The sequence below is a fragment of the Anabas testudineus genome, chromosome 1 (genome assembly GCF_900324465.2).
Source record: "Anabas testudineus chromosome 1, fAnaTes1.2, whole genome shotgun sequence".
Lineage (NCBI taxonomy): Eukaryota > Metazoa > Chordata > Actinopteri > Anabantiformes > Anabantidae > Anabas > Anabas testudineus.
This window is the reverse complement of record NC_046610.1, coordinates 21785711-21808078: the sequence shown is the minus strand read 5'-3', so window position 1 is coordinate 21808078 and position 22368 is coordinate 21785711. Positions and strand designations below refer to the sequence as shown.

General features: G+C 42.1%; 3 protein-coding genes across 3 annotated transcripts; all 3 read left to right on the top strand.

Annotated features, from left to right (window-relative positions):
• zgc:195282 (LIM_TLP_like domain-containing protein) lies at positions 1-2057 on the top strand. Its single transcript, XM_026358851.1, has 4 exons — positions 1-187; positions 1199-1293; positions 1550-1604; positions 1720-2057. The coding sequence occupies exons 1-4, from the start codon at positions 145-147 to the stop codon at positions 1728-1730; spliced, it is 204 nt and encodes a 67-aa protein (XP_026214636.1). The 5' UTR covers positions 1-144; the 3' UTR covers positions 1731-2057.
• Positions 2058-4557: 2500 nt separating this feature from the next.
• pi4k2b (phosphatidylinositol 4-kinase type 2 beta) lies at positions 4558-14434 on the top strand. Its single transcript, XM_026360105.2, has 11 exons — positions 4558-5076; positions 8714-8865; positions 9470-9550; positions 9853-9972; positions 10224-10355; positions 11094-11247; positions 11470-11540; positions 11962-12064; positions 12285-12418; positions 12553-12612; positions 13072-14434. The coding sequence occupies exons 1-11, from the start codon at positions 4752-4754 to the stop codon at positions 13243-13245; spliced, it is 1506 nt and encodes a 501-aa protein (XP_026215890.1). The 5' UTR covers positions 4558-4751; the 3' UTR covers positions 13246-14434.
• A 2038-nt stretch (positions 14435-16472) lies between these two features.
• On the top strand, positions 16473-20830 carry LOC113162098 (serine protease HTRA3-like). The gene is made up of 10 exons (XM_026360104.1): positions 16473-17055; positions 17653-17758; positions 18070-18292; positions 18675-18869; positions 18971-19003; positions 19714-19828; positions 19925-19975; positions 20099-20156; positions 20337-20432; positions 20606-20830. Exons 1-10 carry the CDS (start codon positions 16578-16580, stop codon positions 20772-20774), a joined length of 1524 nt encoding a protein of 507 aa, XP_026215889.1. The 5' UTR covers positions 16473-16577; the 3' UTR covers positions 20775-20830.
• Positions 20831-22368: the final 1538 nt, after the last annotated feature.

Sequence of the window (22368 nt, the reverse complement as noted above, 5' to 3'; positions counted from 1 at the left end):
TTTAACGGTTTTCCTGTCGATTCTCAGTTCACACTCTTGAACACACGTATGCTCTCATAGGATTTCTTTTTTCACTACACTAACTTAAGCACACACATACACACACACATACACAAACTGTACGATAAATAATTATATACTATCATGGTCGGCTACTGTCCAATCTGTGGGAAGCCCGTCTACTTTGGTGAGTCTTACCTCTTTCTTTTTTTTTTAGTCTGTCTTTCTTCTGGTTGGAATTTTCTCTTTTTCCTTTTTATTTAGTTCTTTATACTAAAGTAAGAAACTAGTGTAAAAGAGTGTTACTGAAGCTTTTTAAAAATTACTTCCAAACTATGCACCAAAATGTAAGACGGTGGAAGAAAAGAATAGGTAAAAATGTACTAATAAAATACATTTCTACTCAATTGTCTGTCATTCCAAAACCACGTGCAAAAAAAAAAAAAAGCTTTCAGTTCAGATTTTCTATTCTTGGGGCAGTGATATTTTGCATGCTGAGTAACTGATGCACTAAATGGAAGTATTTATTGTTAACACTGATAGTTACACCTGTGCTTTGCCACTGTGTCGACTTAAAATATGTTTTGAATATAAATGGTTCATTAATATCTGTTTTGTGTTTGGCGGAGAAAAAGACTTTCTGTCTGGCTTTCTGCTACTCTTTCAGGCACACATAAATGCACCCACACACACACACACACACACACACACACACACACGTATCCATCATAACAACAGGATGTGGGTCTAGCCAAACAAGCTTGCATGCTGCTCTTTGGGTTTCCTCCTTACACTGCCTTCTGTCTCTTCTATTCGAATTCTCTCCCACCCTCACATCTCACTATTATAGATGCACAGCAGTGCTTCTAACCATAACCTATTAGTCTGTTTTGTTCTTCTTCTGCTGATAGCTGTACTTTCCAATTCGTGTGCCAGCTGAGTTCAAATTCTCTGAAGTGACCTAGCCTACTTAGCTCGCTTCCTTCAGCGCCATAGTCTCTGGCCTATTTGTGGTGATGAGAGTAACAGTCTGTATATTATGAACCGCAGACAGTTGAATCATGCTCTTCTTCTTAACTGATTGCCATACTTTTCTAAGAAACAACACCTGATGTTATAAAATAGGTGCATGCATGCTAAAATCACCTAGTATTACCCTGTCTATCATTAATACAGCTGTAATATTTGCTGTTTCCAGGTGAGAAAAAGCGCTCCTTAGGGAGGGACTACCACCCTCTGTGTCTGAAGTGTCAAAAGTGTAACAGACAACTCACAGCTGGACAACATGCTGAGGTATATGAGGACAATGCATGAGTCAAATCATAATTAATGAAGGAGAATGCTGTAAATTTTGTAATTATTGAAGTTATTTGCAAGTTGAGTCATGGCAACTGGACCTTCTTCATGCTTCCTCCAAGTAGCTTCTTCAGTCAGTCTGAAAAAGCCACTTGAATGACTAGTGAAACATTTCAACCTCACAAGAAGGAAGTCCAGTTGCCATGACTCTAAGAGATAAATTATGTAATATTTTCTTCTGGTGGTGTTTCAGCACGATGAGAAGCCATATTGTCCGTACTGCTACATGAAGATGTTTGGGCCAAGAGGTATGCTGTCTTCCCACGAGGAATACATATGCGCTCACGCACACAAATACAATACAAACACACTGGATCCCACAATTTCTGAATTTCTTTTCTCTGTGTGAATTTTTCTTGACAGGTAACAGGTGAATGGTGTCGCCACGGCACAGTGAACCCCCTCCACAGAAATCAGTCTAAGCGAAAGTGGACAATCGCTCACATAAAAAGACATTCAGGGGCCTGTTCTTTGGCCAAAACATGAGAAAATTAATACACATGTGTAAATTATGGACAAATAATTAATGTTACATCCACTTTAGTGTATTTACACCTGTAAAAAGCTAAATATTTAAACAGTAAATGTGTAAATGACCACTTAATGCCATGCATGTGTGACTGTTCATTTTTATAATGTAACTTTATTTTACATGTACTGTAATTCAGTATTAATAAATGCATTTCAACATTGCAACATCATATCCTTGGGGATATTTGATGCATGGTGTAAAAAACAAACAAATATTCTAATCATTGCTGAAAACATGCTCATCAAAATTTTGTTGAGCTATAGGGTTCTCCCCTCTCTCCCTCATCAGGCAGCCAGGGGGGAAAGGAGAGGGAAGGAAGCAGGAGTGGATGAGGGTGGTTGCTGTTGGCAGGATAAACCAGATCTTATGCCAGCAGAATCTGCTGGAATGGGTGCTACAGTGAAGCAAAGACAGATTTCTCCCACAAACACACATACACGCACACACGCACACACTGCAGACACATGCATTCATGCAGTGTGTCTGCAGTGTGGCTTGACTGCTGCAGGGGCTTGTCACCCAGTGGTGGGTGAATTACATAGGTTTGACACACAAACATGTGGAAAGAGAAGGATGTGCTGCTATGCATGTATGAAGTGTCTTGTGTCACACGGGTGACATTTCAGGAATTTGTCCTTGAAGGATGGCGAGATACAAAAATAAAGGGCAAAGAAGGCTGAGGCAGAAACCATATGGGTGGAGAGAGCACAGCTGATGGACACATAGAGGGAGGGCTGATGGAATTATTTTAACATCTAGCAAAGTGCCAGCAGAGTGATGCCTTTATGCCTCTACAACATGTCTTTGAATCTATCCATCTCCCTCTCACCCCCCCCCCGTGGATCGCTCCTTCATTCCCCCACCTCCTCTTTCTCTACACTCTTCCCCTCCTTCCCTCCCTCCTCTCTCCTCCTCATCTCCTTCACCCCTAACCCCCTACCTTGATAGATCACATGACTGCTGTGATACCAGCTGGCCGACTGCTCATTTGCATGTGTTTCAGCTATGCTAGCTTATTAGCAAGACGGTTGATGGTGGAGGGGCCGAGTTATAGGTGGAGAGGGGCTGAGGATTACCGGAGACCACTGGGTGATTGAGGGACGCTGAGAGAATTAGAAGAAAGGAGAGGGACCCTTAATTTATAGGGGAGACAGGAAGTAGGAGGGGAAAGCCAAACAAAGGAATAAAATACTGTATTAAACTTGGCAAAGTTCTTCAGAGGTTCTTCACCCTGTGTTAATTCACTCTGCACTGGAAAAGGTAGCTCAATAAAATGTATCATTATGTTCATGTTGTGTGGCAAATCTAGTACTTTTACTCTAATACATGTATTTGACAACTGTAGTTACTTTTCAGAATCAGGTTACTAATACAAGTTATAGAATAATAATACGACATTGATTTATTCTAATTGCTGCTGTTAAATTGACCTGTTACCCATCAGTATGTAGAGTAATTCAAGTTTAAAATTAGGTGATTCTAAACTAAACAGCATATAATGTAAAACCAGCTCCATGGTTACCAGCTGCAGCCTTAAATCGATGAACACATTAATGCTTTATAATAACTATAATTTCATTATTTAATACTCACTGATGGGAAGTCAACTATTCTGCATAAAACCTAATTTTACTTTTGATAATTCGAGTATTCTTCTTTGCTCTGATCTTCTATTTATTTTAACTTATACCTGTGCCATATTGAAGTTGGGACTTTTATTGGTAACCTTACGTCTGCACTGTACTGCTACTTTTACTTTTACTTTTACTGAGGTAAATAATCTGAGTACTTTCCTGCCCATCTGTAATGCCAAACTAAACTTAAAGACATGTTGAAAGTAGGCCAGCAATTATTAGTGATGCTTATAACATGCAAATCATACAAATCAAACAATAATTAGATTTCTCTTAAAAAGCGCTTGTATTTTACATCTAGAACAAGAAAGCAGCAGCCCTTTCCAGCAGCATTTTTTAGTATATCACTATCGACATCTAGTGGCTTTAAAAGTTACTGATACATTTCAACGAAAAGCAAACGCGAATGGACAGTGAAGGCATCATGTTGACATTTTCAACTATGTCGATAAATTAAATAGCCCGCTATATCAGATTTTCTCATTTTAACTGTTACATTCTATCTGTTTATGTTTAACCTGTGTGTATAATTGATTTCTAAATAAAATGATGATGCCTGTCGTTATTTATATATCTTACTGATTCCATTAAGCTGCATCACATCACCCTGCATAGAGCAGAAACCTTTTCCTGGGTAAAGTTAGTGTAGCTACATAAATTAATGTAGGTGTTCCTATTTCGTGCACAACATGAACTTTAAAAAGATTCTACAGACAGATGTAACAATTAAAATTAGGTCAGGGCATGTTTCTTTGCAAAGCAAGTTGATGGCTGAATGATTATTCAATTGGCCGGCTGACAAAGCCACAGCAACCACTTTTACACACTACATGCTTTACTGACTGTCAGCTAATAGTTTGACCGTAATTTGGGGCGTTGTAACTCTAGAAATGTGACATGCACTACGGACTTGGACTTTTTTCCATCTAACACCTTCCGTGAGTTCCTATTTACCAAGAAGCACCTGAAGGCATCTCAACCCAACTGCGTTTTTTTCTTCTTCTTCTTTTTTTTTTTGTGCCTGTGCGGCGCATGCGTGTTGAGATAACTAGGAAGCAGCAGCGTCGCTGGTGGATTATGTGGAGGCATCGGCTGCTTTCCAATCATTTATTTAGGGTTTATGTTGTCGTGGATAAAAACCGAGCGTCTCTTTTAAAATGGATATTTGATTCGCTGAGGGGAAGTCGGTGTAGTTTAATGTGACGGGTTGTGTTAAAGACTGAGCGACAATGATGTCAGAATGCGACCCGACAGAGGCTGAGGGCAGCGAGCCCGTGTTGGAGTCTAACTTTCACTGCGACGATCGTCCAAAGGTGTTATTTGACCGGAACCGGGTAGGTTTGGGGCTTGCGGCGAACCCCGGAGCCGCCGTTCGCATTTCGGATTCTCGCGAAAGCGTCTTGACCGAACTAGAGACCGACGGCTCCGGCGAAGAGGCGCTGCTGCTGCCGTGCTTAGCCGGGAGCGCGTCGTCGCCGCGGGGAGCCCGGGACAAGCGGAGCAGGCGGAACAGACACAGCTCGTCGTCGGATAAAGACACCTTGGCCTCCCCAGGTAACGCTTTCGGATCAAGGCCTTTTGAAATCTCGTTACAGCAATCCCGGGCAGGTGAACGACCAGTGAGGTCAGAGCAAGTCGTGGCCAGTGAGGATGTGAGCTGAGGAACATATGGTATGAATCAGAACTAGGTGGCACATGGTGATTACAGTCAGGTGTAGGGATGACAGCATAAAAGTGCTACGTGGTCAAAACCCTGTGCAGTTATGTAACGTTAAGCCTTGTGGGTAATGTCAACTGGGTTGGTGGTGATCCAGCTGGAGCCACGTCCAAGGACCCTGCAGGGTCTGATTTGGAAACCAACACTGTGGTTAATGGCTAAACAGAAAGCAGCAAGCTGAACTTACAGTGGCAGGTTTCTCAGGGGAATCAAGCAACTCTTGTGATTGTTTTGAAAACTAATCACACTTCCAAGCTGGACTGAACGCGTTTGACTTGTGTTTGCATTGTAATGAAGTTTGTACCCTGTGTGTGTGTGTGTGTGTGTGTGTGTGTGTGTGTTTTCCAGTCAGCTGATGTAACAGCTGCATGTTATCACCCACTTGCATGATATGAGCTGGCGCTTTCACCTGGTGGTGACACGAACAGTAGCTGGAAGTCCAGACTACAGCTCCGAGTGTGATCAATCCTAAAATGACATCACAACAAAGACGGCACTAGCTTGGATTTGCTTTCGACTGTGAAATAAAAAAGGATGGTAGGTAGAGAGGGAAACAGAAAAGGTGATCTAGTCGCCATGGAAGCAGCACATATTCTGACTTAACTGCTTAAAGCATTTAATACCACTCCTCCTCACAACACCCACATTTTTCTCCCTGCAACATAATGATTTTTTTTCTTTCTATATTCACCTATTAGTCTCCCTGCATCTCTGTCGAGATCTATTGTTCGGCCATGTTCTGTGAAGAAATCTAGGCCACAGGTAGACAGGCTGAAATCACAGCTGGTAGCATTGAATTTCCTGTGGACTCACAGAATAATGGTGTTTGAGGCTCCAGTTTGTATTCACTGTTTTACAAATCGGGACTCGCAGAGTCCTATGCATTTATTTACATTGCAACATTTACATTTTGTCATGTAATTGTGTAAAAAAACAAATATATTCAGTGTGGAAAGTGCTGATGTAATGAGGATGTGAGCGTTGTTTCATTTTGGCCACACATCTCTGCAGTAAACACACTCAGAACGCAGCGTTGTGTGACATCTCACACGCTGCGTGTGCACGGCAGGTCAGCAGGTCTCTGGTGCCTGAGTGAGCTGCACTCCCACTGTGAAAGAACTCTGCTGCGCCCATTAACTGACCAAGAGCTCTGGGAGAGATGCACACATTAAAAATGCACAAGGCCCTATGCACAGACAAACAACACTCTGTAGTCGAGTACAGTGCGTGATGATGAGGAGGGAGCTTGGCTGTGTGTTTACTTTCACCCTGGCTTTTTGCAGGGTGAGAATAATGGAAAGGGAGAGAAAGAAGAGCGATAGTCCTGCTTCTGCAGTCACACTACACAATGACATTATCACAGACTTTCACCAACAGCACAGTCCAATACAGGCATACATCCCTCATCGGGCAAGACAGCTGAGTAAACACTGGATCTATTGTTGGACGTTTAATGATAACAATAAAATATAGTGTCAACTCTGCTTTACACATGTTAACCAGAGGCACAGTCCCTCTGGACTAGATGGATGTAAACACCATGGAGCAGTTTTTAAAAATTCCTCTTCACTGGAAACCGTTTTATCTTTATGGTCGTATGTCTTGTGACCTGGGGCTATAGGAACAATTATAAGAACCAAACTTTACATCACAGATGGCTCAGCAGACGCAGAGCTGCAGTTCACATGCTCCAAACGCCTTCACTTAATAGAAGTTGGGTTCATCTGGAGGTCAGATAGTCTTGTGTTGAGAGCCGTGTTATAGAGCTTCATCACACAGACTGATGGAGTTGCTGTGTTTTTAGGTTCCCTCTCAATTTGTGGTACAAATCATATTACAGTATTATTTAGTATTTAGTATATTTTGCAATACAAGTCCAGCCTAGTTTAAAACATGAGTATGTTTCGGTGCACATCATGCTTTTACTTTTGGCTTTTGGACAGTTGTTACATAAACCATGTATACATATAGTTACCTCTGAAGCCCTCTCTATAATTATTCATATTATTGGGATATTTATCAGTAAGTAGTCAGGTCTACATGGACCCTGACAAATATCCTGTTCTTAAATAATCCAGATCCCTGTGGTACCATTTGCATATCTCCATCCTCCTCCTCTCTCCTTCCTCCTTTTTAATTTGCTTCTCTCTCCAGGCCCTCTTCAAGTGAATTAGCTTCAAAGCCATCTTTGTTTCTCCTTATCTCTCTGTGACAAATGGCACGTTAACTGTCCTCCTGTCCCTTTGTCCATTCTTCCTCCGCTCCCCCCTGTGTCTGTCCTTTCATCTCTCCCTGCATCCCAGTGTGACTGAGCATATGGAGCTGACTGTCAGCTGACTGTTCTGCCCCGAGTGAAGAAGAGAAGGTAGAACGTGTCATGCCATATGACTGGGCGTTCATCAAAGGAATAATTAGCACCCCCCACATCCCAGAGACTTCTATTAGATCTGCAAGGCAAAAGGAAATGTCATTGTGTGACAAGTGGTAGTTTATTTGGTGCCATCACCTCTTACAGAAAGAGCATCTTTGATCTTAACTCAATGACCAACTGGGCATCCCTGTGTCTGAGGTTGTATCTGTGCATCCAAAGACAGACCACTTTGGTGAAATGGTCATTCTAAATTGCCTGGAAATGTGTCTGTGCATCCACTGATAGACTAGCCACCTGTTATACCCCACGCCTCATGCAGTTTGTGCTGGGAACAGCCTTCCATAACCATGGACAGGATGAGCAGAATGGACAGATGGCTCCAGTTGCCTATCACGTTCAGTTTATGTGCAGTGCAGTGGCTCATTAAGGAGAGGGAAGATGGGAAAGGTTTGCAACCATGGAAATAACTTTATTTATTATGACATTTTCAGTTAAGCTTCGATTGTTGGCAAATTGATCTTAATGCAAAATTCTTTGCATCTGCTTTTACATCGAAATGGAACAATATTATCCTTTTCCTCTGCAAAGACCTAAATGACTCACAAATGCTCTTAAATATTCAGTTTTTAGTTCAATCATTTAGGCTAGTAACAAATTCAGTATTTTGCAGCTCATTCATTATTCATACACAGACGATGTCCAATGATTAATGATTGGTGCTTCAAAGATGGCCCAGTGCTTTCACCATTTTACTCCTTTTCCCTGTTCAAAATATGCTCTTAACATTTTTTTGCTATTCATAATGACATTACCATTTAAAATGTGGTCTCTAGCTTGCAGGGTTTCACTTATGACTGTTTTCATAATTGTTTGCCATTGAAGCTCATGATCTAGAAATATCAAGTGTCTTTCTAATGATGCTACTATTGTCATTTTAACTGCATGACATAAATATTTTGGAACTGGCATGATTGTGCATTATGAATATTCTATCATAATGTCTATCTATGATATATCGTTATTATTATTATTGTTGTTTTTAATCAAAGTCATTGCTCCAGTTTATGAATACGGATATTAACCTTCACTTATTTCCCATCTAGGTACCAACAGTGGTGACTTCAACCATTTCCCTGACGATCCAGAGTTTGCAGATATTATCCAAAAGGCAGAACAAGCTATCGAGAATGGCGTCTTTCCAGAGAGGATATCCCAGGGTTCCAGTGGGAGCTACTTTGTCAAAGACCCCAAAGGGGTGAGCTGGGGTTAGAGGGATGCCAGTGATAAATTAGAAAGCTAAAAAGTTTTTTGTATTGGTCTTGTTTGTGTGTGCATGTGTTTGCTATGCAGTTTAATACAGGATACCACCTTCATTGTCCCCATTCTGCTGCTGATTAAACTTTCCAGCTTCTTGACTTTTATCTCAATATAACTCCCCTATGGTTGCACGTTGCTCTCGAGAAGAGTCGAGCGGCAGAAAGGACTGAAAAGGAAGTGAGGAGTTGAGAAGTAGACAGGAAGTCGAATCTACAGCCGAGACTCGCTGAATTATGCAGCAGCTGATGCTCGCATTGATAACAGGCCGCGTACGCGATTAGCATCACATTAACAACTTGAATGTGAGCTACAGGGGTGGGATATTGATCTGACTTGTTAGTCACATCTCTGTCACTTTACATTTGTTGCATATCATGTTACACTTCTTGGCCGTCCCTGTGAACAGTAAACTTATACATGACTGTGTTGTCTTTTTCCATTTGTCAGCTTTGTGCCAAATAATTGATAAAATGCATTTGTTATGTTTTTTGTTTGTTTTTTTTCTCCATCCTCCCTCACCATCCTCTTCTCCTCTTTCACAGAAAATCATTGGCGTTTTCAAACCAAAGTCAGAGGAACCTTACGGTCACCTGAACCCAAAATGGACCAAATATTTTCACAAGGTACACTGTGTTACGTGTCTTACATGTTATGTGAGCGGTGTGTCCTGGCCGTCCACTTTCACTTTTAAATTCTCCTTCTGTCTCCTTTTCTCAGCTCATTTCCTAAAATAGATTGTTATATTTAACTTATTGTACCAGTACAACAGAATTTCAGTTTGGCATTCACTTTCTCACCAGTCGGTAGTGACAGTGCATACACAGATATACAGACAAACAAGTGTTCTGAATTAATTATAGACTAATGGGATAGTGATACCAGCTGCATCTCACAACTCTCTTCGTCTCCTTGTCTCTCTCATTAGCTCTGTTGTCCGTGTTGTTTCGGCCGTGGCTGCTTGTTACCTAACCAGGGCTACCTCTCAGAGGCTGCTGCTTCACTGGTTGATACCAAGCTCGGCCTGGGAGTGGTGCCGAAAACCAAGGTGGGAGCATGCTTACCATGGCATAAATCGATGCATAAATTATTGAAACAGCATTCAGTCAAACTGATGTGTGATCATGTGTAAATGAGGTCAACTTTGCCTAAAAATGTCTTAAAGAAAGAAGATACAGATGCAGTCGTGTGCATATTTTTGTTACATACTCCTGTCTCTTAGGGAATTATTCAGCAGTGCAATAGAAAATGCAACCAAACCAGTGTTAACTAAATATATGTATATATCTTTTTTATCAGGTGGTGTATCTGGCTAGTGAAACCTTCCACTACAGTGCCATCGACAGAGCAAAGTCCAGAGGGAAGAAATATGCCTTAGAGAAAGTCCCCAAGGTGGGACGACGCTTCCACAGAGTGGGCCTGCCCCCCAAAGTAAGAGAGACTGTTAATTCTTCAGCGTCTGATGTTTTTCATTTAAGCAATTCACGACCAGCATATGCTGACAACTCCTGTTTGGTTCATACCTGTCTGCATAAACAACTAAAATATACCACTAGTGATTATAAACGCACATCTTTTTATTTTGTGTGATTTCTTTTACACATTTACTAAAAATGTATTTTCCATGTATTTCCCCTGTGAAATGAAGCAGTTGCAGAGGATGGTCAGAGGAACACACGGTCTGGTTTAGTTAGCTTAATGTCATCTGAACTTTAAATAGAGTTCTTAAGTAATTTATTTATTATTATCTCTTATATACCGTACTGTATCAGTATTATCAAGAACATGTGTTTGTCTTCTTGAGACAATATTCTGGTTAATGTATGTCTTTGTAGAAGTTAGATGTTGTGAAAATTTGTTTGACATACGCCTACAGGAAGTAATATGAGGAAGTTGGTAGCACAGGTCAACTGTCACACTGACAGTCAAGATGCTCACGTTACATCATTACTGCACATATAGACACCACTGAATGCTGCAGTGGTGTGTGTGTGTGTGTATATGTATATATATATATATATATATATATATATATATATATATATATATATATATATATATATATATATATATATATATATATATATATATATATATATATATATATACACTTTATATGTACTGCTTTATCACTTATATGTGATGTAACCCGTGTTTGTGTATTTGCAGGTGGGCTCGTTTCAGCTGTTTGTAGAGGGTTACCGTGAAGCAGACTATTGGCTGCGCCGCTTTGAAGCCGAACCACTGCCAGAGAACATCAGGAAGCAGCTGCAGTCACAGTTTGAGCGCCTGGTGGTGTTGGATTATGTTATCAGAAACACAGGTGAGGGTGTGTCTGTGTTGACATTTTATCACAAGCTTCACCAAAACGCAGCACAGAACAACAGCCAATCAATCAAACTTTGTTTAATCCCTACACAGTTTTTAAAAAGAAGCATTTCTTTTTTAATAATGGCTCAGTATCATGCTCTCTGCCCACTTTTGTGCCTCTGTGTGAAAACAATGCCTACATTCTTCTTTATTTTCTCTTTGTCTTCCTCCTCAGATCGGGGAAATGACAACTGGTTGATCAAGTATGAGAAGCCAGGAGAAGGAGCAGAGGATGACGAACACAAGGTGAGGTCAAAATCTGCTGGAATGTGAACACGTCGTAAGGGTTATTTGGAATCTCTAAGGTCTTAATTTGCATAGTTGCACTCACGTACACAAAAGCATAAACAAACAGACACACTTGTGTACTTTATGCTCTGTCGCTCATTCACACAGACCACATAAGCAAACAATGGATTGGATATTGCAGGTCTGGGACACACCAGTGCCCCAGCGACCTTGCTGGTTAGAACAACCACACCATACTATCCGATTACCTATCATCAATCATTATTTGCCATGTATTGATAAATGAGCAAGGGCTGTCATCTATCCATCCAATTAATCAGCTCTTTGGACAGTGGTCAATACCTGGCCAAGTTTCTAGTCATTAATCAGTTAGTCAGTCAGTTACTGGTCATGTCTTCACTGCTTCCTCTCGCTGCAGGATGCAGAGTGGCCAGAGAACTGTCCAGACTGCTGCATCAAGATCGCTGCAATCGACAACGGCCTGGCCTTCCCCTTTAAACACCCAGATGAATGGAGAGCCTGTACGTTGGTCTATTTTCTTTCTTCACTCCTCTGTCAGCTCTCAGCTTTAGGTTAAAAAAAATAAAAAAATAAAAATTCAGAACAAATCACAGCAACATTATGGACATAAATGTTGTACCAGTCATTAGAAAGAGCAGAAGTATCATTGTTATGACAGGCAGAGGTTGTATAATGTCATACAGTGTAGTAACAAACTGTACTTTTATGCTGCCTCTTCAGACCCATTCCACTGGGCATGGCTCCCCCAGGCTAAGGTGGCCTTCTCCCAGGAAACCAGAGACCTGGTGCTGTCCCGACTCTCTGACATGAACTTTGTCCAGGACCTTTGTGAGGACCTCTATGAGATGTTCAAGGTACAGATCTTTTCTCTTTTTTTTTTTTTTCTTTGTCTCTGTTCATAAAGATTGAAATAAAGCTAGTTTTAACAGGAAGTAAGCAGCTGTCTGACTGGACACCTGCTAACATGAGACATTTCCTTGTATTTCAGACAGATAAGGGCTTTGACAAAGCCATGTTTGAGAGACAGATGTCCGTTATGAGGGGACAGGTGAGTTTTCATTTTAAAGAATTGGTCCTTAAAACTGTCTTTTTTTTGCCTTTTTCTCCTCTGTGCCCTCTTTTTTGTTCTTTCCTTTTATATCCTACCTTGCTCTTGTTTCCTCTCAAATGCCCCACTTTCACTTCACTTGTTTGCTTTATAACCATGTCACCATCCATTTTAACCTAATTTCTCACCCTGCTGTGTTGCTTTAGCTTTACTCTCTTTCTACTCCTACACCTTCACTATTATTCTACCCGCTCACAGTGTTTAAAGGAAATATGCAAGGTCAAAGAAGGACAACAGCAGCAGGTTAACCTCCATAGTATTGCTGTATTTACTTATTCCAGATGTCATGTTCAGTTTAGGCTGCGTAATGTTGTTACACCAGTAACTAACCGTGGTCTTTTCTTTTTATTTGCATTGCACAGTTTCTATATTTCACACATGAATCCTGTTTGTCCACAGGTGTTGAACCTGACACAGGCATTGAAGGACGGGAAGAGTCCCATTCAGCTGGTGCAAATGCCCCGAGTTGTTGTAGAGCGCAGCCGTTCAGGCGGCCAAGGACGCGTAGTCACTCTGGGCAACGCCTTCACGCAAACCTTCCACTGCAAGCGGCCATTTTTCTCCTCTTGGTAGCAAAAAAAGAGTGACTGCACAGCTTTCTGTCCAAACGTCAGTCCTGTACTGGGGAAGGATGAATTCTTGGGAAGAGGAGGAGGAGGAGGAGGAGGAGGAGATGAGATTATCACACTGGAAACTGCTAATATGTGTCTTGGCTGGGAAATAAATGATGAAATGAAGAATGTTTTGTGAGAAACTGGGTTTAGGTCCATTCATCAGTTTGTGAAGAGAGCACAGAGAAGCCAGGGAGCTGGAGAGGCTGGCATACCGCTGTCTCCTAGAGACCTGGGGGCTGTTTGCGGTCACCATAGTGACTTGATTGGGTAATCAGCTTTTGCACAGGGTTGGGCTCTGTTTATTGTTTGGAGGCAGATTCTTTTTTTTTCTTTAAACCTACTGTCTTTTGCTAGGTCTCGTAGTGGGACTAACAGCCAAAGAACAGTCCCTTACCCAGATCTGTGGTGCAGTACTGTTGGGGAATCTGAAGGACTGGTTTCTCAGATGTCTCCACAAAGTGAATTTTTCTCTAGGACCATGTTGATCCTGGTCTAGGATAGAGTCCAAAAATATTTGCTTTGCCTTGTAGGGTTACTTGTTGAAATATAGATGTTGCACTTGCAGTGCTGGAAGTGTTTGACTATTTCCCCCCCTCCAGCTGGGTCAGACCGCTCTTCACCCAGTGTTAGATTTCAAAACCACATCTGTTGAACCAACACAAAGCAAGTGTCTTCAACTCTCACTACTGCCAAAATCTGTTTGTGGAAGGATCACCGAAAAGACCTCGAGAATATCGTTGAAACTTGAATAGAACATTTGGAGGAGGAGGACTAATAATAAACACATTGCTTGAATGTAATCTGTTTACAGGTTTCTACACAGATTCTTGCTCCTAAACATTTCAATACAAGTGAATGCTTTCAAAAAAAAAAAAAAAAAAAAACCTTTTCTCATAACAATGAATGTATTTCTTGTATGACATGTATCTAATTGCTGGTAAGCAGCTTTCTCTGGAACCTCGTGGCATGGGGGATGGTGTCTCATCCCTCCCCTTTATTATGCGTTATATGAAGAGGAAAAACAAATATTTCACACTTGCTCGATGCTCTTGTGTTTTCTTATGTATGCATCCTGAAATTTGTATTCCAATTATGATTGTATGAGAAAAGTTGTATATTTAAAATTAAAAATAAAATGGGAAAATTGAGTCATTGTTTTCACTATTTATATGTGACTATTTAAAAAGAAAAGGCAATTATGAAGGTGGTGTGAAATGCATCAGATGGCACCAACTGTGTATTTTTACAGTCACAACACAAGGTTTACACATTTAGCAGAGCTAAAATGACATGAGTGAGACGAGCGTTTCCATTTGATAAACAGATGATGATAAACAGTTAGTACTAACTGCTGACTTCTAATGCAGGTCGACCGGCCTGTATTGTCTTTTTTGTAGTGTTATCTGGTGTCATGATTGTGACCTCCACTCGGCTAAGGTTGATAAATATCTTAGCTTAGGTAGTCAGATATAAACACTGGTTTGCTGGTGCAAGCGATGACCATCCAGGTTTTTCAAAGACCTTGCAGGGGGAACATAGTCAAATTTCTATTAATTCCTTAGTAAACTGCTCAAAGAAATGAAGAGACCCTTAACTAACTATTTAAATAACACCCAGTCAGTTCAGCATCAGGGATACTTAGGGAAGCATGTGATTGTGAATCAGTTCCATGGGCTGTGTTGAAAAATGTTGTGTTTAATTGCTGTCCTTATCAGTTCTGGTATGAGGCACTACCTGCAGCCCAAACAGGTTGCACAGGTAGTCCAGACTCCATGAGGGCTTTGCGTCCTCTAGTATGACCTGTGCTCGCTGCCCAGCACCATGCAGTTCGATTGGCATTCGCCAGAGAACTGCACAATTGGCAGATCGGCCATTGGCACCTTGCTCTCTTCACAGATGACAGCAGGTTCACACTGAGTACATGTGACAGGCGTGAAAGAGTCTGGAGATGGCGTGGTGAAAGCTATGCTGCCTGTAACGTAATCGACCTTGACCGGTTTGGTGGTGGATCAGTGGTGGTCTGGTGAGGCATATCCTTAGAGGGTGCGCTGGCCTTTATGTCATAGTCAAAGCTACACTGACTGCTGAGAGGTGCCAGGATGAAATCCTTAGGACATGCTGCTGCACTCAACTGGTGCAGGACAACTTAAACAACCTAAACAACTAATCAGTGATGGAGAAAAAAAGTGCCATAAGAGGCGATTAGGCCTCATCAGATGCACCATCTTCACTATCTTCCACCATCCTGGGACCAATGAATTTAGAAATCCTGCTGCATATTTGACCTGTCTCTTTAAAATATCCTTACATGCACGTGATATCAAAATACATGCATAAAGATGTTCTTCCTCCATCATGCCATGACGGTGGCGTAAAAAAAGGCAGGCGCGAGTGTCAGCACACACCTGTTTAGACAGTCGTGGCAACCGCACGCTAATTGAAAAGAAAAGAAGTATGTAGTGTGTGTGTGTGTGTGTTTCAGCACTGAGTACCAATGTGACCTTGACTAACACTGCCCTCGTGTGGAAAACTGTCCCCACACCTGTAGGTTAGGATTTAACTCACGAGCTGTGTTTTCATGTGTAGGTAAATCTGAATACGCATGAGAGCAGAAGATTTTAAGTCTGCATGTGGTTATGTGTGTATTCAGTTATCGTTTCCTGCTCTTCATGCAGAACACCTCCTTGTCCTCAAGATTGGTTTTTGCTGACAGCTCTTGCTTCTGGTCTCATCCCCTGAATGCCTTGGAACACAACAATGTCCCTGCTGCATGTAAAGTGCAGGTCCTCTCCCAAACCCGTGACCCCCACTGTAAACATGCTGACAACAAGTCATTCGTTCATTCCTTATAGGATTTAATGGTTTAATTCATGCAATATTTGCAATTAGCCCACTTAATTCTATGAAAGCAGAACTTCTTTTCAATTGGTCATTCACTGATTCAGTGCAGAGAGAATTAAAAACTGTGGATCAGTGGTGTTGAAATGCTGTAACCACCGGGGTTGTCATGTGTCCGCGTCCTCGCTAGATGGCGCTCATTATCCCTTTACTCTCATAGGCTGCTCGTTGACTCCGCTGCCCTTCAGCCTCTGGCTTCACCCGGCGGTGGCACTGAAGGATGTTCACTGACAACTCTGTCAAAATATGTACAAGTGGACACTGAAGAGTCCGCTCCTAACAGATCTTTGAAAACCAGTTGCATCCAGGCCTTTTCTCACAGCAGCCACCAGTGGAGCCAGCTGTGGGCAACTTTTACTGGATGTTTTTAATATAATATTTTAACATGACTTCATGAGGAGACAGTCCATCCATCCGAGCTGCGAGGCCATGTCCACATTAACGACTCCACAGTTACTTTTAGTTGCGCTTTTCTTCACTCACGACCTCACCGGAGCCGGAGCCGTGCGCTCCGACCAGTGCGCCTCCCGCTGCGATGTGAGCTCGTGTCCGACTCCCAGCTGTCCCGGTGGGTACGTCCCGGACCGATGTAACTGCTGCCTGGTGTGTTCGCCGCGGGAGGGAGACCCCTGCGGCCGCAAGAACGACCTGCCCTGCGGGGCTGGTCTGGAGTGCAAGCCGCTGGCCCCGGGGAGGCGGCGGGGCTCCAAGCGGGTCTGCCGGTGTAAGACGGAGCACGAAGTGTGCGGCAGCGACGGGAGGACGTACGGCAACGTGTGTAGGATGAGAGCAGCCAGCCGAAAAGCTCGTCAGACGGGGAGAGCCGCGGTGAGCCAAGCGCACAAAGGAGCCTGCTCGTCTCCAGGCGCAGGTGGGACTGTTGGTGAGAGTGAAGGCTGGAGGGTGAATGTGAGGCTTCAAGCCCAGAGTGTGGTGGAAAAAGTCCTCATATTGTACTTAAGACAAAATAGCAATGCCACAGTGTAGAAGTAACCACAAGTTACAAGAGCTGCGTTCAAAATGTAAGTAGAAGTGTAAAAGTAGGAGTTATGAGCTCCACAAGTCAAAGTGATCTTGCAAAGAAGCAAGAAAAAGAAGTTATTGAGTTATATTTACTGATGCATTATTGTGTTCATCACTTTAATGTTTAACTACATGATAATATTTACAGTGAAGCTGAAATTTGGAGAAGCAGAAGGTGAAAATACCTCATAGCTGTGTTTAAGGACAGAACTCTCTATTACTGACATGTCTCTTCCTCAGTGTTTCAATACCAGAAAATGTTTGATTTGTGACCCTAGATTCCAAATGACATGTCACAGACGTCAGAAGTTCAGTGGTGTTTCAATGCTGCAGCATTTAAATCCTGCTCACAGAGATTTACTGCTGCAGTGGTTGTTGTAGATGTGTGTGTGTGTGTGTGTGTGTGTGAGTATGTAATTAACACAGCGGTTTCTTGTCAATAAAGGTGCTTCCATGGTTCATCTCAGCAGCCCTCGCTACAAGTTCAACTTCATCGCTGACGTAGTGGAGAAAATAGCACCAGCTGTTGTCCACATCGAGCTGTTTGTAAGGTGTGTGTGTGTGTGTGTGTGTGTGTGGAGAGAGAGAACAGCCTTTAATTCTTATCTGCTGCTGATGTTCCCCCCTGAAAAGACACACTAGTCTTTGAGGATCACAAATGTTATATGTAGTTATTTGTTGTTTTGAGTTTAGAATGGCAAATGGAAGAATATGAAAAACATAAAAAAAAGATGTACTCAAGCTTAAAATGAAGATAAAGTCATCAGGTTAAGTTGTAGAAATCTTTATATTTTAATCTTTTACAGTCAGGAATCATTTTTTCATCCCTCTTCATCAGCCTCTGTCTTTTCTTTCTCTCCAGACATCCTCTGTTCGGTCGCCACATGCGTCTCTCCAGCGGCTCTGGTTTTATCGTGACGCACTCAGGTGTGATTGTGACCAACGCTCACGTGGTAACCCCTGCTGCCACGGTGACGGGGAGGCCCCAGCTGCGCGTGCAGCTCCACGGTGGCGAAGCGTACGGGGCCGTGGTCAGAGACGTGGACAGGAGGGCGGACATCGCCACGGTCAAGATAAATGCGGAGGTGACACATTTATGTACATCCTCCAGTCAGGAGCGTGAAAAATGTCCTTCTCCACACCTGAAATGCTTTAATATGCAAAACCCCACATCCTGACGAGTTCTGTGCCAACGCTGCTAGACGCTCAAAAGGCTAGTGGGAATACTTTTCATAAACACAAGCTCTGTGACTCTGAGACACAACGCCGATGTGTGTATTCTCACACCCACATCTCAAATACTCGGACAGTTTTGTAAGCTTTAAATTCTTCTTCCTTTCCGCCTGTCCTCTAAATTCACTTTTCAGCGTACTATCTTAGCTCAGTATGTCTCTGTGTGACATATCTAACTGTGTGCACGCCACGTCTCGCCTCATGTGTGCTGGTATTTTTTTTGTGTGTGAGCAGAAGAAGCTTCCCGTGCTGTCTCTGGGCCGCTCAGCTGACCTGAGACCAGGGGAGTTTGTGGTTGCCATTGGCAGCCCCTTCGCGCTGCAGAACACTGTCACCACCGGCATCGTCAGCACAGCACAGAGAGACGGCAAGGAGCTGGGCATCAAAGACTCAGACATGGACTACATCCAGACTGACGCTATTATTAACGTGAGCTCAAACACACTCTTACATACGTCCTGTTTATAGCACGATTGTTTCTTCTGTGTACAACTCAGTATCATAATGATATTTTTCTATTCTGTACACAGTACGGCAATTCTGGAGGACCACTTGTGAACCTGGTGAGTCATATGTCACTGTGTGATGACTGAACTGTTTGTGTTGGTGTAATACTTATACAGTGGACTGACACTTTGGGTGGTTGTCAAGATGGAGAATGATTATATAAGAACATGACAGAGCTACCAACTGTACCATTCAGATATTAACTTTTTTTTTATTTATTAAAATTTAAATAGCCTTAGTTTCTGTCTTAGAAATGTCTGAAGCCCACTGTCTGCAAATGAAGAATCAAAATGGGTTTACAACAATCTGAAAATGTATAAAGTTGTTCTCTTGTGCTGGTAATCTACGAATTAAAGATTTTATTTTGACACGAAGAAGTATCTATTTCTAGGTTTTAGACTGCTCCACTATCGAACTTACTACTTCTCAGATTTGTTTAGCTGTTCAAATAAATTCACAAAGTAATAGCAGTATGAATTTCAGATTTCAGCATTTGCATAAATGATTGGACCAGTGGTGGTATATGCTACATACTGTATAGTATTAGCATTACTATATGTTTAACTATGCAGATTATCCGATAAATGATGTAAAAAGTGTTAATATTGAATGAATTCAATGTTTTTCTCAAATCCTGATTTTTAACATTTTTCTTTTTGTATTAACTTTTATTAACGTCCACTGGGAGTATTTCAGAGGCACTGGACAGACTTTGAGATGTGCTATAGATATGTCTGTGTGAACAGTATGTGTGCATTTTTTCCAGGATGGCGAGGTGATTGGCATCAACACTCTTAAAGTGACAGCGGGGATTGCCTTCGCCATACCCTCAGACAGGATCAGCCTCTTCCTCGTAGAGTCTCAGACCAGACACAACAAAGGTCAGGGGTGAAACCATATACAGCGTTGCTACCTGTAGAAATAACAGGTCATTCTTTGCATTTCTCAGTAAATTCCACTCTAGTTGTTGTTGACAGAAACGGCAAGACCACAAAGAAGAGGTACAGAGGAACCACAGTCTGACACAGGTGAGAAATGCTGATGTAGTAGTGCCTGGCGTAATGGGTGTAAATATCCTGATTACGATCCTTTACATGCTTCAGGTGCTGCGCTGGCTTTCTTAAAGGTTAATCATTTTCTGTTGATTTTAGGAGTATCAGAAGTGAAGAGACGCTTTTTAGGCATCACTATGGAGACAATCACCAAAGCGTGAGTTGTAACACACACAGTTTTTTTATTTGCAAAGGCTTTATTTCATTACAACTAGTTCTTGTAACATGTCACAAGCAGTAAACCATATTCAGTATTGAGTATTAGTACTCATTTTACAGTATTTGTGTTACCATTAACATTAGCATTAGCGTTATTTCTTCTTTTTTTGCTTTTCAGTCTAATAGCAAATTTAAAACGACATAACCTGGCCTTTCCTGACGTCAGCAGTGGAGTTTTGGTGCAACAGGTCATACCTAACGCTCCTGCAGAAAAGTATGTTCACACACACACACACACACACACATGCGAAACACAAAGCAAGAATTCATCAGGCGAAACGTGCAGTTCCACACTGCGGTTTATAATCGTGGCTATTGTACTTCTGTTGCACTTCGCACATGCTCGAACCAAATTGCTGACTACTGTTTTCTTTCTCTGCGTCTCAGAGGAGGGATCAAAAAAGGTGATGTTATAGTGAAGGTGAACGGAGATCCAGTGGAGACCACCGAAGACATCCACAAAGCACTGCAGGGTGACCAGCCTCTCCTGTTGGAGATTCATCGCGGCAGAGACGACCTACTGTTCAACATCCACCCCCAGGTTACCTTACACTGAAGACTGGGCAGTTTACTGGAGCAGTTATGAAAAACCAATCCTTTCCTGTCCACTGATACCAGTCTGATAATGTATATATTGTTCGATTTTTTTTGTCAGAATGACACACACAGTGTGTTTAATAGCAGACAATACTCAAAATGCAGCATAGGAAAGTGTATTCTACTCTACAGTGTACTGAGGGAGTTTCAGAATAAAAGCTTCCAAATAAGGATCTACACACCAGTGTATATTTGTCTGTGCAGCCGGTTCAGCAGCTGTTGTCCATCTGCACAGGCCACAGGATCGGCTCCTTTGTTTATGTCTTCTCATCCCGCTTCCCTCCTCTATGCCTACTTTAAACAAACCTAAACTGACCCACAGACATTGACGACACACACACACGCACGTGTGCGCGCACACACGTATCTAACAAAGTGCTGTTGCTGGAAAAGCCATTCTTATCTTCTCCTGGTTTGGTAATGAAATTCGTCACGCATAACATTCTCTGAACCTTGGAGTCAAGGACAGAAGTCCTGTGTGGGGTGTTTTAGTTTTACCAAGCGTACCTCGAAACTAATGACCAAACTCAAAACTACTGTAGATTTTTATAAATTAAATGCACTTATGCATATTGAACATGAAAGAATAAATGGACTGGAAAGCTGGGCGCTTGTGTTAATCTCACACGCTGGACCCAGACAGACAATCCTGACTGCTGGCTTCAATGACAGCTGTGCCATGTTTCAGTTGGCTGTGACACTGTGGTCGACACAGAAGCTAAAAAAAAGCTTGAATAACAAAGAGAATAACCCAGTGAACCCCTTAATAACATATTCTCCCTTAACATCTTTCGAGCCTTAGCTGCAGTAATGGTATGTGTCTTGCTGACCTAGTTGTTTGGGTGTGTGTGTGTGTGTGTTTTCTAGTCTTGCCAAGACATCTTGTCATAGCAGAGCACCAGACTACTCCAGGAGAGCAAGTGGAGGAAACGTGACACTGAATCTGCCACTTTAATTTAACTAGTACATTCAGTACTTAAGAGGAATATATAGTATGCATATGCATGTTATGTATGCTAAAATTGGAGATAAGGTGCAAATGCATTAATCCAAAGTGCAACATATGCAGGATATTCCCCTTAAGGACTGCATGCCCCGTTAAATGAACTAATCTAGTTAAAGTTAAACACAATGTTCGGCCACTAGATGGCGAGTTGGGTATAAACATTTTCTCCTGACGTGGCAACTGCTCAGATTGTCAGATGATTATAGGACTGCTGTATAGGAGGATTGTGGCCACTGAGGGAGTCTGTATGTATTTGAATGCTGAAAATATCTACTTGTCCCTACTTGTCTACTTGTTGTTGTTATGGGTTGCAGACAAAGGTTTCACGTTCCTTTTTCCTGTTCTTTGTGCATCCCGACTTTCATCCCCACCGCTCATAACCCTCTCCTCTGATTTCCTCTGCCCTTTCACTGGTATTTTTAATTCCAGTCATACACACAGTATGTTGACACTTGTTGTGACCCCACTTCCTCTGAGTAGGGACAGGGTCAGGTCGAGATAGACTGTAGAAAGGCTGCAATCATTATTCCTCTATATAATGTGAAGC